At 44.8% G+C, this 17,843-nt stretch overlaps 1 protein-coding gene across 2 annotated transcripts; it reads right to left on the reverse strand.

Annotated features, from left to right (window-relative positions):
- Positions 1-4,074: 4,074 nt before the first annotated feature.
- IL20 (interleukin 20) lies at positions 4,075-6,645 on the reverse strand. 2 transcript variants are annotated; one of them, XM_026480452.1, is made up of 5 exons: positions 6,487-6,645; positions 6,127-6,192; positions 5,859-6,011; positions 5,190-5,264; positions 4,075-4,152 (listed from the first exon to the last, which is right to left on the reverse strand). In XM_026480452.1, the coding sequence occupies exons 1-5, from the start codon at positions 6,643-6,645 to the stop codon at positions 4,075-4,077; spliced, it is 531 nt and encodes a 176-aa protein (XP_026336237.1). The 2 variants fall into 2 exon arrangements, with proteins under 2 accessions (XP_026336237.1, XP_044233628.1); XM_044377693.1 differs by lacking the exon at positions 5,190-5,264.
- Between the last annotated feature and the right edge of the window lie 11,198 nt (positions 6,646-17,843).

Here is a 17,843-nt window from a genome sequence, read left to right on the forward strand (position 1 = left end):
ATCAGAGGGAAGGCTTGTCCAGGCTTCTTGGCATCCAGGGCACCCTGTAGGCCTGCCCAATCAGATGTGCTCACCCCAAATTCTGAATCCAGACCTGGTGATACATGCAAACTCCTTACCTCTGATCCTCTGCGTTAGTTACAGCACATCTCATTTCTAGAATTCAGAATCACCTGTTTCAACTCTTTCATTTTACAAATGCAGTGTAGAATAAATTAAGACCAACAAAATGAGAACAGGCAAAGGCTATTTATTCGGAGCTTGTTATAGCAAAGAAGTCAGCTACTATCACTTGTGTTTTAACACAGACTTAAAGGCCTGCAGGAGTGGGAAAGCTTTACAGTAGGAAACAAGGAAGACTTTGGGTATGCCTTGATTGGCATGGGGAAGCTATCAGTGTGCTAACTAGAAGCAGGGCATCCTATGGGATTGGTTAGGAGTGCATATTTTGCTTCCCTGGTTCATGCTAAGTTGGGAATGGGAACAAAATACAGGGAATCTGTCAGTTACCAATCAAATCCTGACCATCAAGGAACCAATTGCTACAGGGGTTATGGTTTTGCTTCCTGGGCTGGTTGCTAGATAGTGGTCTGACTTCATACAAATCCAACTTAAAGATAGTAGACTGGCTTCCTGAGCTGGGCAGTGTAGGCAATGGGTTGGTTTCCCAAGCTGCAGATTGTAGATCAGAATTCTATTTTTACATATGGTCTAACCACTGTCCATTTGTATATTCAATCTCTCAGCAGAAACTGAGACCTGGAGAGGTAGAATAACTAGAACTGATAGGTCAACATGAGGTTCGGCACATTTACTTTGTGACCTCCAAAGGAACTTACATTCTGCTTGTTGAGGAGACGAGGTGTAGACCATGGAAAAACGAAGGTCAACAGAGATGTCATAGAGAGTAAGTTAGAGTTAGCACTACAGCTTGGTAGGAAGGCTCATCACCTTCCTCTCAAGGCAGAACCGCTACTATAGCCAGAGCTTCTGTTGATCAAGTGCTCTCTATAGACTGGACATTCTGTCCAGCTGGCGAGGTAAAGTGGTCAGATGCATGGTTCTCCAGTCTTCCTACTATATTCGTATTTTACCTCCACCACTGTAAGCTATGTGAACTTAAACAAGATATTTTACCTTTCTGGTCTTCAGCTTCATCATATGTAAAATGGGAATAATCAGAGCTATCTCATCATGCTTTTATACAAATAAATGAATGGGCACTTACAACACACTTAGAACAGTACCTAATTTATAGTAAGTGCTTGTTCAAGTTAACTGTGACAATCTCATTTCGTGTTCACATCAACTCAGTGTGGTAAGTAGTATAACCTGAACTTTGCAGATGAAGAAACTAAGGATACTTATGTCGCTTGCCCAAGATAGTGATTATCAAAGTCAGGATTTTTATTCATGTTTCTATGAAGTCATCACACATTTTTCCTTCCTACTGTACCTCTGAACCCAAATGCCATTGTTGGAGAAAAGTGGACATTAGAGTGGGAAGCATACAAGGCTGTGGTATCAAGGTGACCACATTCAAGTCTTGGTTCTGCCTCGTGCACAAATTACTTACCATCTCTGAGCACTTTGTCCTTTGCAAACTGGTTAACACTACTATCTACCTCACAAGGTTGTCTTAAGGATTGAATATGATGTATGTGAAGTTCCCAGTGAAGTGCCTGACCCATGATGAGTACTTAATAAACGACAATAATCATTTTAATTGTTGGAGTTGGAAGTAGCAATCATAAATCATTCTTTAGAGTCTATCCCTCATTGGCCCCACCTTTATGAAGTTTTCTCTTTGCCCATAACCTGATCGTGTCTTCACTGCTGAATTCCTTGTAGTTAGTACTACGATAGGTCAAGCAATGACTTGGAGGATGAGATGGGTCCTGCTGGGGAGAGGAGTAGATAGGCAAAGAGGTAAGGTAAGGTAAAGTCATTGCTAACATGGTAATGTATAGTCCTAAAAGACCCAGGCTTCCAATGGACCAGACTTCCAGAAGAGTCAGAAATGTTTCCTGGGAAACAAATGGAGGAATTTCATACTTAGCTGTGGGGTCAATCTGTGACGCACCCATCTGGAAGACTCACACCCTTGGCAGGTAAAACCAGGCTCCTCCTTGCTATCCAATGTCTCTTGGAGGTGGTTGTTCCAATTTTAACACTGAGTTCAGTGAAGTTAGCTCCTCAACTACTCCTTGAGCATTGAAGCTAAGTTGTTTGTCAGATTGGTCATAGAAAACCAGGATACATGCAACTGGAAAATATGATAGAAGATAAGTGAGATGGAGTAAAAATCTGATAGCAAATAGGTGATAATTATGTGGAATATGAAAGCAGAAGATGTCTTGTTTTCAAAGGAACATAAGAAACCATGTCTTCTATCACCCCAAAAGGTAGATATTATCATCCTGTTTTCCAGAGGGAGAAACTGATTTCCAAGAAGGTTAAGTTTTACAACCCAAATCACTCAGGTAATGAGGGTTAAGTTATGTTTTGGATCCAAGAAAAAAGGTCTGGGGAAAATACACCTAAATGTTTAAGAATGGATAAGAGGTGATCTAAATGTTCTTTCTTATTTTTTTCTGTATTTTCCAAATTTTCTCTCTTGGGTAGTTGTTACTTGTATAATGAGAAGAGAAATTAATAAAGTTATTTAAACTCCATCAAGGCCCAAGCTGAGGGCTGAGAGCAGAAACCAGAGGCAATGAGGGGAGCTGGCTTGGGAACCAGGGATCAGCATTAGTCTGCTGTTCATGAAATTGGGAAAACTAAACTATTACGCAAGGAGTGCAGTTCAGAGTGAGGTGGAGAGGAAGGAGGCAAACAGCCAGTGCCAGAAGAACCCAGCAAAGCTCAACATGAAAGGAGGTGGAAGAGAGAACACTGACTTAGTAGTTGGTCACAAAGACAAAGACTTGATCCAGAAACAACCTAGAGCCTGCGGCTGGCCAGAATACAAAGTAGAAGAGCCTCAAGAGAGTGTTCATGCACCAACCTGGGCAAGGCCCAGTAACTACACTTCGCATCTGTGTGTTCTTAACCCTTACAATAGAGCCTTCTGCACATTGTGATTTGTGTTGCAATCAAGACCCCGATTGCAAAAGTAAGAGAACTTAGAGTGAGAAAGAAAACCAGATGCAGAGAGGACAGTGCTCAAAGCCAACAAGGTAAAAACAGGGATGATTGAAGCCCTTCACTCCGTCACAGCCCCTTTGTGTAGAGGGCAGAGTTGTGAGATCAGAGATGTGAGTCAATTAAGATATAGAGCTGGGAATGCATTCAGTAGGAGAAAGAAGGCCCAAGTTCCCATTGACATCTTCTTCCCCAAAGGAACAAGAAGTCCCTTGGTAATAAGAGATTCAAGGTCTCCCCACCATTGTTTTTGATCCTGAAGCATTTTCAAACTCCACAAAGACATTATGCAAAGAAAACTTTATTTGTAGAAATACATTTTGACGATACAGGATTCCATAACCAGGATGGGGTTGGGGAGTTGAGTGGGGGTGGTCAGTAATTGTAAGATAAGTCTGCAATTTCACATCAGAACTTCTTCCAGAACCCACACTTAGTAGCCATTAGTTCACTTCTAAATATATCATAGAGTCTTGGCAGTCAGTAAACATGTCCTTAATTTAATAAAATGAGTAACACCCCTAGCCACCCCTCTAGAATTTAGATGGTTTGTTTACTGTACAAAAACCTGCATGAAAAACTGTAGTCAGGTTATAAATAGAATCCGTGGATTTTTTAATAAGTTTTATCTTTACAAACAAAAATAAATAACTTAAATAGCAAAAATAAATAAGTATATTAACTAATAAATACACCCAACAGTAGAAAAGGTATTATCAAAATCTTATAAAACCATGGGCTAGATTAAGAGTGGGAACATAGGGAGACAACCACAGTAAAGAGGCAAATAATAAATAAATAAATAATATACATGGTGACGAGCACTAAATTATATAGCAACAAGATGGTGGTTTGGGGTCATGCCTCCGCCAGTACCAAGGACTGGGACTCTTGGCCAGCACTACTGCCAGTAAGGTCCTCACTCTCTTCCTATTTCATCTCCTCCATCCATTGCAGGAGGATGTCCAGCTCTCCCAGAGCCTTCACCACTGCTGCCTGCGGCGTAAGCTGAAAGACACACACTTCTGTGGTGAGAACCTCATAAAGAGACAATATGTGCTTCTGGGTTAATTCTCTCCTTTCATTGGTAGGTCTACAGGGGATTGTAAGCACAGTATTCTTTTCAAAATGGAGAGCTTACAAGAAGTTATGGAATCTCGAGATCTCACAAGAGGAAGGAAAATCAGGAGTCCATTACAGAGGGAAACTGAAACTTAGGGGGTGGTAGAATTCAGACTACAACCCAAGCCTCTTGAATCACAGAGATCAAAATAATTAGGCTGTTTATTTATTTTTTTTAAAGAAGGATTGTGTGTGTGTGTGTGTGTGTGTGTGTGTGTGTGTGTGTGTGTGTAAGGGTTGCCTACTGTGCAACTTCAACTGAACAAATATTTATTGTGTTAAGCATTGGGTTGCCTAGGGATTCAGAGATGAATGGCACAATCCCTACTGACAGGGGATTCAGTCGAGTGAGGGAGACAGAAGCAGGCAACTAAAATGTAGTGTGGTGGATGGAGGGTGGAGCTCCCACAGGATGACAGGAGAGGCACCTAACTTTGAGAGATGTAGTCAGTACCTTCCTGGAGATGAGGCCTAGGATGAGTCTTAAAGGATGAGTAGGAATTAGTCAGTGAGGAATAGACTCCAGGCCTTCCTGGCAGATGTGCAAAGGTACCAAGATGAGAAACAACATGGCATGGACATGTGGGGGATTGTGACTGAATGTTTTTGAGGGTATGTATAAGTGTGTGAATGTTGGAAAACTATTGCCTCTTATTTGTACAGCTGGAAGATCAGATATCTCTGGAATGACTTGATGGAATTAGGGCCATTCCCTCTAGAACCCCAGAGCATCTTCCGGAGACAGCACCTTTCTAGAGCCTGGATAGGTGTCCCCTGGGTTAAAGCAGAGGGATGGTCCACATGACCTCAAAGGGTGACTGAGGGCTACAGGATTTCTACCAGTATGAATATCCATCCCACCCATCTGTGATCTCAGTTCTGGAAAACACACCCATCCCAACCAAGGCCAAAATTGCATATACCTCTTCGAAGTGACTCAGAATCTGGCTGTATTTCTCCATTGCTTCCTCTCCACAAGGGCATGTCATATGCGCATGCTGAAAAGAATGCCACAGAATAATAGATTTTATTAAAGATTCTGATTTTATGCCCTTGTCACTGCCATGAAGGGGAATTCTACTCTTTCACCTGCATTCTTGCACATACTCCATTCCTATAGCAAAGTCTTTTCAGACCTCATCATTGGGGATCAGAAAACTAACCATCAGCTAGAAGACAAGGCCAGCTTTGTAGGCTCAAATATGAAGCTCTTTGTTGGATCCCCAGGTCCTATTCAGACCATATCTTGATATTGAATCCAATGGCTTGGTGAGCGGCTGCCTGGACACAGGATATACTAACATATCATAGGATCTTTCACTTACAGAAAAAGTGTGATTTCATGGATAATAGATAATTACCCTGAATATCAAAGAGCATTTTGTAGTTATTTAGACTTTTTGCATGGAGCATATACCCAAAAGTCAGTAAAACTGAGTTCTTATTACCTAGTCACATGGCACAACACAGATTATGAGAACTTTTGGACTCAACTTTTCTATCCATTAAATGGGAGTAAGAAAGAGCTTGGTTGCTAAGTCACTGAGGTTACGTGCACCGAATGGATCCTTTTACCCAAGACCTTTACTCACACAGAGCCGGAGGTCCTTCTTGATGGTAAGAAAAGAGTTGGCAAGACTGCTGGTCTTCCGGAGGATATGGTGGTCAGGAGTCTGATAGTTTTTGAATACCCTGTCCAGGTAGAGTCTCAGTACATGGCGGAGGAGGCAGCACTGATCTGCAGGCTACAAAGAAGACTAGTATGTTGGTGAGGGGAGAGCATCCAGGGACAAGACCCAGGGTGATGGAGATGCCTCCAATTCATCTTTCCTCCCAGAAATTTATGGACCAAGCACATACCTTTGTGTCTTGCAAAGACTCAGTCTTCCTCAAGATTCTGATATCAATGATTTCATCTTTGGCTTGCTAAATGGAAGAAGGCAAGGCATGAAAGGACAGGTCAGTGACTACTGCCAGGTCTTAGACATCAAGACCTCTCATCCTTTCCCTGCCACACAGCCCAGCAGACAGTGTCCCTTTCTAAAACACTCTTAAATTATGAACTACAGCTGTTTCTTAGGAACACATCCTCCTGGTAAGGAGTCCCCAGCCTATCTCTTTTTGTGATCACAATGCTGGGCTGCCAGAGGACAGAGAACGACAAGCAGAGAAGAAGAGATACAGCCACTGGAGCAGGGAGGGATTGCCTCCCTCACTTACCACACTGTCTCGTATCTCAGAAAATCCATTTCGCATTTCCTGAAGGTTTGTGGTGATCACGCAGCTTCCCAAACGGAGTGTCTTCAGTCCAGCAGAAGGTGTCCAGAAGAGATAAAATGCAGCAGAGAAAAGGCAGATGGGAAGACCAGAGGCTTTCATCTTGCGCCAGAATCTGAAGACCAAAGGAGCTAGGAATTCAAAGGAAAGAGAATGACTTACTGATTTTCCCGACATCATGTCTTAAGAAGCCAATTCAGTCAGCAGGGACATGCCTTCCCCAGGTGTCCCCTGATGAAACTCAATAGCTTTGTCTGGCTTTGGACAGTCTGGCCCTTTCATCTAACTTACTAAGAAAAGCTGCTGAGCCTCCTGGAAGAAAAGACTCTGGGTGTTTGTTCAGGGTCTGAGTGTGAGTTGGTGCTACAGGTCCTGACTCTTTATTCTGTCCCCATCCCAACCCCATCGTCATTGCCCAGCAGGTAAGTCCTGGAGCAGCAGGCACTTGCAGTGAGTAGACAGAGGATTACATTTCAGGGAAAATGTTAAAACTTGTTGTGGTGAATTGACGTATTCAGTCTTCCCTTCCAGAATGCCAAGGTGGCTCACTCTTCTAGTCCCCTTAAGCCCTAAGGGGAACTGCAGGAAAACAGAATCTTACAGAAGCTGTTGGTGAGCCACCAAAAAACTTGGAGAATATTGTCAGTGGATTTTATGGCCGCCCCCAGGGCAGAAGAGCTTCGCTGTTTGGTATTTGTCTGGGATCAGGTTGGTTATTTGGGGGAAAGAGATTTATTTCATCCCCAAAGGCAAATAGAAAGTAAATGATTTCATAGCAATCCTACTGCCAGGGCAAGTCAAGATCTGATGGGCAATTAGCCCAGTACACCTAATATTTCTCCCTCCTGAGGCATCTGAGCTCCACAGCACCGTCTACAGGAAGGCTATAGTCAGGCACATCAGAGAGGAATGCAAGAGGGTGCTCTTTCCTGACTCTGCAACTCCTGGCTCTGCCCAGGCCCCCCAAAAAGGAGAAGAAATGTAGGAAGGGAACTCATTTCTTCTTGGGATAGACTGCTCCTATCCCCATACTGCTGAGTTTCAAGATAAATTATAACGGGCTGGGATTAGGGTGAGGAGAACAAAGCACTCACCTCAAGCACAGAATTTAAGGGGACACAAAAAGTCTCAATAATCAAAATAAGTAATATTTTAATGCAACATCAGAATAAGTGAAAAAAAATCCATGATGAACAACATATCAACATTTTAAATAAAGAATCTGACAGTGCCATGCTGAGACATACTGGCTACAAGTTCCCATCAAATTAGTTTGTCTCAGTTTGCTCTGGACTGAGGGGGATCCCAGGACACAAGACTTTCAGTTTTAAAACTGGAGAAGTCACAGGCAAACCTGAATGCTTTAGTGACCCTACATCTACGTGACCCTGGACAAGTAGGACAAAACTCTTTGAGTTTTGTTTTCTTAGCCCCCAAAATGGTGGTAATAACACTTACCCCAGAAACTTGTTTTGACGTTTAAAGAAAATGATGCATGATTTATACATCTAAAATATAGTGAATAATCAATTCATTTAAAAAAGAGAATGATGTTAGTTGCCTTGAACATGAGGGTGTATAGTAAATATAGCTTAAATGCAACAATTCGATTAGCATTTATTGAACACCATCTTAAATATTGCACTAGGTACTGGCGTGAGAAGATAAACATGACAGTTCTCTATCCTTAGGATATTCTGTCCTATTGGAAAGGGCTTCTTTAGATGCGGCCCTGAACACACTTGGGTAAATGATTGGGAGAACCAGCCTGAAACACAGAACTGTGTGAATAGTGTAGAGAAAGCGAGTTCTCTTACCTGAGTTCAGGAAAGGCTGCTGCTTCTGGTCTCCTAGGAGTCTGTCTCAAGCCAAGAGGCTTCCAGTTATTTATACATGTCACATAAAGGAAATGAGCTCCTGCAGGTGAGGTCTGAAACTCCCCTGGAATTTCTCTGGTGGCATTGCACTTCCTCCCATCCTAAGGCAGATTAATTGCAGGCTGTGTTACCTCAACACCTTCCTCCTAAAGAGTCTTACTTCTTCTTTTTTTTTTTTTTTTTAAAGATTTTATTTATTTGACAGAGATAGAGACAGCCAGCGAGAGAGGGAACACAAGCAGGGGGAGTGGGAGAGGAAGAAGCAGGCTCATAGCAGAGGAGCCTGATGTGGGGCTCGATCCCAGATCGCCGGGATCACGCCCTGAGCCGAAGGCAGACGCTTAACCGCTGTGCCACCCAGGCGCCCCAAGAGTCTTACTTCTTAGTAGACTACTGGTTATAGTTCTCAGATAAAAGATGGGCCTCTTTCTTCCCGGCTTCCTTCCAGAAGGAAGGTAAAATAGTAATCAGGGCAGGAAAGATCACTGAATTACAGAACTGGAAGAGAATTCCAACAGGTGCTTTGTCCCCTTCTGGATTCTTATAATTTTTTAAGTTTTATTTTTAAGTAATCTGCACACCCAACGTGGTGCTAGGGAAGCAGGAGAGCGAGGTTCTTGTCTCACAGAGTTGAAGAATGAATCTTACAAAGGAGAGTGAGTAAAGTGATTGAGTTTTATTAAGTGAAGATACAGAAAAAGCTCTCAGGAGTGAGAGGGTTTCCAACAGTGTTGCCAACAATGGCCTCCACGGACAGTCTTTAATTTAGAACTGACCGGGGAGCTTGTGGCCTTATCATTCTTGTGATGTCTTGGCTTGAGTAAGGACTGGTGATAACTTCTTTTTAGGGTCTGGTTTTTCTTTGTTGGTCACAGGTGACTGTTATAAAAAAAAGACACCCACCCCACACGCCCAGGGCAGGGTGGTCTGGTTTGTTCCCCTACCTCTGGTTTCCCCAAACCTCCATATTTTTGGGATTTCTGTGAGCCTAATCACATAACTGGCTATCTCTCCCTACCTTGCCCCGCCTGTCCTTTATTCATTGGAACTCACAGCTCCTAGATAAAAAGTCTCATGCACTACCCGGGGAGCCAGCCAGGCCCCCGACCCCCTCCTTTAAATCCAGTTCTCTTTAACCACATTTCTCCCCAGCCCAGACACTAGGCGAGTTCCTGCTGTTTCTTCTTTGCTTTTGTCATTTCCATCACTTCTTTCCAACAATGGCCACCCTGCTTTCCCTCCATTCATCATTAAAGAATGGACCCCAATTCTTTCTTTTTGATCTATTCGGGGCCACACGAATCCCTCCTTTCTCTCACTTCCAATTGCAGATTTTTCTTTGGCACGAAGAAAGTCCAATGTTGTCCTCTGTTTCATAAGCCTTAGTCTTTTCTTCCTAATGACACTGAAAAATTTCTGTAGACAGGAACTAATCCATCAAGTAGGACAACACTTCCGGGTAAGATTAAATCCAACCATCTGGGATTAACTATATACAATGCTTTGAAAACTATCAAGATGGTAGAGATTATAATATATTCCTTTTCAACTCTTTTCTTAATACCTAAGACTCTGAGGTCCTGTATTTGAGTTCAGGGATTCCATGGTTTACAGGATGACTTTCCCATATTATTTCATTTTTCTGGATTTCAGTTTACATATCTGTTTACATATCAGTTTACATACAAATGAGAGCAATAGAATAGGTAACGTATAAGACCTATCCCAATTCTGATATTCAATGTCACTATGATTCCTTGCTCTTCTACCTTTGGGTCAGAACATTCTTTTTAAAATCTTTTAATGTCTCCCTAAATTTCTTTGAAAATGAAGACCATAACTTCTCATTGTAATGCTTGATAAATGTTGAAAGCATGTGTGAATAGCTCATCTAAATGTCTCTTGAGCTCATGCCTGTTTTTTTTTTTTTTGATGATTTCTCATGATCATCCAGAACTGTGATGGGAGATCAAATTGGAAATATGGCTTTATCATCCAGGTTATCATGCCAAGGAATACGAACTTGGACTAGGAGTCTAGAAAGATATCATCTAGCTCTAGGTTTACCTACAGCCCACTGTGTGGTCTTGGAGAAATCATTTCACTTTTCTGGATCTCAGTTTCCTCATCTGTAAATTATGGGGAAATTACTTAAATGATTTAAGTACTTTTCATTTTTGCCTTTTGTTTCTGTGATTCTTTGTCCCCACCCTCCCCCCAAAGCAATAAGGAGCCATGGAGGGTCTTAGAGTGAGGGAAGAGATATGGTAGTAACTGTACTAACCATGAAATCCTCAAGGGCAGCAGAGTGCTTAGCACATAGTGATCAAATAAAATACTTAGTGGATGATGTGGCTGTGGTGAAGAAATGGGGGGCACATTTCATGAGCATATCAAGCTAACTCTAGGAAATAGGGTTTTAAAACTGAGAGTCAGCATATAATCAGTGCCAGCATAATTGTAAAGGTGAGCTGGGCAGAGGAGAGAAAGGAAGAATTCCTTCTTATGAAATGAATTCAGCTCTTTAACCAAGCCATTTTTGGGCAGGAAACAATTTTCTAGAAACCCAGAATAAAACCCAGCCACTCCTTTTTTCCCAAGGCAAGTCCTGCGTTTGCAGCTCAGGGTTTTCCTGTCTATAACAACGTCACCATTGCTGGCACGTGGGCTTCCTGCCCAGTTGCATCACCTTGGAGGGAAACATTTGGGTGTTCAGGTTCTGCTGAAGGAAGAACTTCAGCTCCCTGGGTGGGCAAGTAGAGACCATTCTCACTCCTAGGCCTGCAGTGTGGGAGCTTTGCCCTGCCTGCAGCCTCTGGTACCTCCCCTGCTACCCCCTGCAGGGTGGGGATGGGCGGAGCAACTGATGCTATTTGAAGCGTACATTTTCAGTTCCTTGTCCTCAAAGCCTACAAAATGAGTGATGTCATTTCCTTTTCCTGCATCTTTCCATCATGCTCTGTTTAACCAACTTGACTTGCTGCCACCCTTTCTCTTGAGATTTCCTCTGACATAGCTGACCCCAGAGTTGGCTAATTCCTCCCAGCCTCTGCCTGCGAAGTGGGAAAAACTGGGAAAACCCTCCCCTAGACGTGGAATCTGGGAACAAAAATCCAGACATGGTCTTGAATTAAGTTTCCTCATCTAGAAGAATAGGGATAAACTTAATTCTTTGCCTTTTAATTCCATAAACAAGCATGGAGACTCCCATGTGTGGGCACCAGAGCACCCAAGTGAAAAGATTGGTCTCTTGAGACCTCTTGTGGGACCCAGAGCATTGTAGGGGAACAGAGCCTTTAATGTGGGAGATCTTTACCTGGGAGAAGGTGGGTGGGAAAAAAAACACATCTTTTCTTTTCCCTAATCTCTGATCAAAACTTAGCATTTTCTTTGGTTATGAGGACAGGAAACAAATACAAACCACAAGAGTATTAGCAGTACCTGTGACTTTGTCACTGATAGAAATCACAAATATTTTTGTATCACATTACAGTTGTTTCAGATATTCAAAATAACATTTATACTCATCACTATTTAGAAATGTCAGTAGTTTGGGATGCCTAGGTGGCTCAGTCAATTAAGCATCTGCCTTCGGCTCAGGTCATGATCCTAGGGTCCTGGGATCGAGCCCCACGTCGGGGGGGGGGGGGGTCCCTGCTCAGCAGGGAGTCTGCTTCTCTCTCTCCTCCCCATTTGTGTTCTCTCTCACTATGTCTGTTACTATCTCTCTCTCTCAAATAAATAAATAAAATCTTAAAAAAAAAGAAATGTCAGTAGTTTGTAGTCCTGCCTGCTGCTAGATCTTGTTAATGCGTTAATCCAGAAGCACGTTCATTATATACTACCTGTTGTCATTCTGTATTTTGATAGCTGTATTTTGATATAATTGATTTCTTTTGTAATCCTATGTATTTTATTTTATTTTAGGCATTTAGAAACATTATTCTGAGTAGGGGCCACAGGCTTTGCTGTGTGCCAAAGAGGTCCAGAGCACATAGAAGTTTGAGATCCCCTGGCTCTAATGGCAGGTGCAAATGACCCACAGGTATACAAATCACACCTTCCCAATTGTGACACGAAGTGGGAGAGGAAGGAGGTTTTTTTTATGGAGATGATGGGAGACATTGTTATCAGGACATTCCTAGAAAATTCAGTCTGTGGTCATCATGGGCACTGAGGGTTGGGGGGGTTGTGGAGATTACTTCTTATCTAAGTTGGTTTCTTAGAGAGTCTGGTTTGAGCAAGGCTTTGAAGAACTAATGATTTTATGAGGTTTGGGGGTGGAGAGGCTGTGGCAGGAGCAGAGGGATGCTTGCTCCTTGCAATGGGATAGCTAGAACAAAGTTCCTGAAGCAGAGGGTGCTTCTGGACCTGAGGGAGGGCACCCCTGTGGGTGTTGGGTGGAGTAGGGGGGCAGGTATTGAAGAACGTTGAAAAAGGTCAACGCTGTGAATGGTGAACATAAGTCCGAGGAAGTGACGCTCTGAAATCTTCCATTTCTAAGAACCAATGACCAGTTTCCTTTGGTGATGCTTTGATCAACATTGCACACATCACAGGAGCTCAGCAGACTTGCTTACGGATTCATTTCCCTAACTCGATTCAAAGCCCTTTTTCAGGCACCAGTTCCCCACAGAGACTAAGCTCTCTGACATCCAACCACTGTCCCCTCAGACATCATTTAGAGCTCCCCAGGCATGATCCCATTGCCTCAGCACAGTCCTCTGTTAAACCAACTTGACTTGCTGTCACCCTTTCTCTTGAGATTTCCTCTGACACAGAGGACCCCAGAGTTGGCTAATTCCTCCCAGCCTCTGCCTGCAAAGTGGGAACCACTGGGAAAACCAGTGGGCGTCGTCAGCACTCTGCCTCAGGACACGTCCTCTGGAGTGGCACTGCACCCTTCCTGGGCTGGATGGGGTTGTGTTAGAGACACTGAGGAGGTGAGGAAGAGGTGAAGTCAGTACTTCTTGAGTTCTTTGTCCCGGCTCACAGCACTGCTGGCCTGAAACAACAGAGAACTCCCTGCCCAAGAGGGAAGGTGCTGCTTCTGGCCTTGTCAGAGCAGACAACGTGCCATAGCTGGCACACTTGGGACCATGCTGCTCCCAGGTAAGCAGGGACCTAGGTTAGCAAGATACCCAAAGGGCTGGCTGACCAGGAGAGGGATGGGAGGCACTGACCTTCAGGATTCAGGATGTGGACTTGACGACCATAAGACAACAATCAGGGGCAAAATCAAAACCAAAGCCAGGGAGGCCAGACAGAGGGGAAAACTGACTCCTTGTTCTAGGCTAGAAACAGGGGTACCAAACAGATGTGTCCATGGAGGACAAGGCATGTCCTACAACCAAAAAGCAAAGCCACAGCTTTCCTGTGAGAGGGAGCTGCCGAGACAGTGGGGACTGGCTTGGCTTCATGTACACGTTAATTTATTGAAGGCGTATTTACATACCGAGTGCAGCCATTCACAATGTAGCCGTCCCCAGGGAGCACAGTCTGGAAGGAGGAGATGGACACTCAGGATCTCGGACTTGTCAAACACTAGAAAACCGCTCTGGGTCCCAGGGAACACAAATGGGAGTGGCAGCGGTGGAGAGGAAGGACAGGAGGAAGACTGTCCCCGGGGTGGAGCTATGGTGCTTGGGAAGTTCAGCCTAGGCTCGGACAGAGACAGGACAGCACAGAGTGTGACCAGAGGCCCTTTTGCTGTTTGTAGTGCTTAACTGAATGCCAGACATTGAATACTTCATAAAATACTAACTCATTTTATCCTCAGGCCACCCATGAGGTAGGTATGATTATTCTTTTCATTTTCCAAGTAAGGAAACTGAGGTACAGAGTCTTCTTAGTACCTTTGAAAGTGACCAGACAGAGGTATCCAGACCAGGCGCCTGCTGGGGCAAACGTACCTCGTGGTAAATACTGGATTCTGAACCCTTCCCAGGTCCCGGGCCTGGATCAAGCCTTGTGCCTGCATGGAGGAGGCCTCTTTTACGACACTCTAACCTACCGATGTTGGTTCCATGGCAGAGGTCTGAGCCTAGGTTAACCAACTGGCTCTCAGAAACAGACCTGGAAGTAGAGACTACCTCTAGAATGCTCTAGAGCTCATTCGTAACAGCTTTTAGAAAATTTATCCTCCCCCAAACTCCTTGGCCAGATGCGATATGCTGGTCGCCGAACCTATCTCCCGGAACGAGTTTGTTTCTGCCCCCGACCAACATTCATTCCCAGCTGCCTGGGAGAGCCTGTGATCTGTAGGTACTAGGGACTGTGCTGGGCATGAATGAGGCAAGGTCCAGACAGGTCAAGGGAGGGGTCCCGCACAGGGACGGGCCTGTGATTGAGGAAGGAGGGTGCAGGAGGGTGTCCGAACAGCAGAGAGATTCAGGAAGACAGCCAGAGCCTGTGTAGAAACTGCAAGGTCCCTCTCAGGGACTCCGCTGACAGCTTCCTGGAGCACAGACCCAGAGGCAGTGCCTTTTGTCTTGTCTCACTGCTAGTTTAAAAAACATGTGAGAGGAAGGCTTTCCCAAGACAAGAGTGTTTTATGGGAAATTAGATTAGCACAGGTGAGACTCGTTGGGAGCGACCATCATTTTTAATGAGCACCTACTGTATGCCTACTATCCACATCTACTCTAGATGGGGTCCTGAATCCTCAGAACGATTCCGTGAGGCAGCTCTCTCCTGCCTTTGTACTCTGATCAGGATACTGAGGCTCAGATTAAAGAGATTGCCCAAGGTCATACCGGAAGGGCACGAGCAGAATTTTACACAAAAACCTATCCTCTTATCCTCTTGGCCAATCTCTGGGGCAAGACCACAGTTCTTTTTTTTTTTTTTTTTTTTAAGATTTTATTTATTTATTTGACAGAGAGAGACAGCCAGCGAGAGAGGGAACACAAGCAGGGAGAGTGGGAGAGGAAGAAGGAGGCTCCCAGCAGAGGAGCCTGATGCGGGGCTCGATTCCAGTACACCGGGATCACGCCCTGAGCCGAAGGCAGACGCTTAACGACCGCGCCACCCAGGCGCCCCAAGACCACAGTTCTAAAAGAGTTACCCCAAGCATGCCTGGCTGTCTGTGATTTGCTGTGGAAGATGGAAGGAGGAGAGAGTGTCCTCCAGGAGGAGCCCAGACTCTCAGCTGGACAGGAACATCGTGTGACCCATTCAGAAGTTGGCCTCTGCTTCTTTGCTCTGTGTTGGCCCATTCATGGGTGTGTAACTTGACAGGATTGCTGCTAGTAAGTCCAGGCCCTTTTTTGTACATCTGGGTTGCTTGCATCCAAGGTGGTAATCTAGGCCCTGGAGGATAGAGTCTTGGCCAAAATAAAGTGGACTCCCCCAGCAGCAAGGGCAGAGAGCACTGGAGCTGGGATGATGGGACCTGGATTTACTGTCTACATCTGTTGCCCCTTAGCCGTGTGATCTGAGGCAAGTCTCCCACCTTCCTGAGCCTCAGCCGCTTTCACTGCTCACTTGGGGGTAAGAGCTCCGAACTCCCAGCTCCTCTGGGCCTTGGGTGAGATCCTATATGTAAGGTGCCCACCATGGTCCTGCCACCTGCTGTGGGGTCCCTCCCTTGGCAGTGGAAGGTGAGCCCTAGAGGTTTGCAAGGGTGCCTAAGGGTTCATGGAAGACTCAGAAGGGATGGCTTAGGGGAGAATGTTATACTTGGTTCCTCAGCAGACATGTATTAAGCACCAGCTCTGTGAAAGCAGAAAACGAAAAAAAAAAAAGCAAAACAACAACGCCAAAAACAAAACACAACTCTGTTCCAGGCCCCCTGGGGGCTCCAAGAGTCAGGAGACATTCAAGTCTGTAAGGAAAGAAAGGACAGTTGCACAAGTGAAGGGGACAAAGTGAAACACACAGACAAGAGATACAGAAGGAAAGAGGGAGAGAGATCTTCTCCTCCCATAGTTCTTGCCCCGTCTCCTCCTGCCCTGTCCCCTCCGCCTCCTCTGTGACTTCTGCAACCAGACAGGTACGGCCCAGGATGCCAGGAAGGAGCTTTCTTTGCCAGCCTCCCGCCAGCTGTGCAAAATGTGGAGGCGACGCTCCATTGTGACTGAGGGCTCTGGTTTGGGAGTAGGACGCCCTGAGTTTGACTCCCAGTTCCACAACCAGCTGCATGACCCTAGGTGTGTGTGGAAACTCGCCAAGCTTTAGATCTCTTCCTCCGTAGAATTGGGTTGGTCAATCATCTTTACCTTGCAGGAGCTTTGTAAGGAGTGCAGGAGAAAGGGTATGTCAAGTTTTCACCCCGGTGCCTGGCACGGAGTGAGCGCTCAGCACCGGCCCGTTGTTGCTGACACTACAGCTTATTCCGAAACCAGGTTCCCTGGCTCTGCTGCTTGTGAGCTGTGTGACTTCAGGTCCGTTACTTAACCACCCTGTGCCCCGGTTTCCTCCTTGGGGTTTCATTATCTGTATTGCTAAAATTCAAGGCAGTGGCCTTTTTTTTCATTTTAGTTCATTCTCAGAGCTGCTAGAGGATTGTTGTGAGAATTAAATAAAATATATATATATATATATTCATATTATAATACATTATGTGTATTTTTTAGACAATAGCCTACCATGTAGAAAGCACTAACATAAATGTTTGCTATTATAATCATTTAAGCTCATCTAGATCATTTATTCAAGAAATATGAATTTAACACCTTAGTAAGTGCCAGGCAGTGAAGAAAACAAACTGTCCCTGCCCTCATGGAGCTTACATCTGAGTGGGGAAACAGATAATAAAATAGGACGCTGGGGACCAGGAAAGGGGTATAAGATGTGCTAAAGGTGGAAATGAGGGTTTTGTTCTTACAAAGGCCTTTGAATAAAGGCCTAAAGGAGGAGGTGTCTGGGGTCAAGTGGTCCCCAGGGCAGGCAAGAGATCAGAAATGCTCTAACGAAGGTGGTCCTGCCCTCATCCAGCTGGCTCACCATGGATGTCCATCCAAGGTCACCTTGCTAAGGTGGAGTCCTCTGCAAACAGTCCCACTTTCTCTTAATAGCCTGTTAATCCCATCAGAATGTAACACTGGATTTTTTTTTTAATCCCACCTCTGTTTACCCATCTGTGTTCCCACAAAGTGCGAAGGCCCTGAGATGAGAGCATGCCCGGGGTATTTGAGGAACACAGAAAATAGACCAGGATGGCTGGGTCGGAGTGAGCCCCAATACGCAGTTGGGGCACAGTTAGAGGAAACGGAGCTGGGGAGGCCATGTGGGCAGATCGCAGGGCTCTCTAGGCCATCATGTTGACTCTGGCTTTTAAATGAACACACACAGGAGATTGTATAGGGGTCATAATCCACATTCCAGACAAACTAAGGACCAAGGAAATTCAGCGACCTGCCCTAGGCAGTCCATGGCAGGAGAAGCCTTGAAACCAGACCCCAGCTCCTGGTTGGCACTCTT

The sequence above is a fragment of the Ursus arctos genome, unplaced genomic scaffold, assembly GCF_023065955.2.
Source record: "Ursus arctos isolate Adak ecotype North America unplaced genomic scaffold, UrsArc2.0 scaffold_2, whole genome shotgun sequence".
In the NCBI taxonomy this organism is placed as follows: Eukaryota; Metazoa; Chordata; class Mammalia; order Carnivora; family Ursidae; genus Ursus; species Ursus arctos.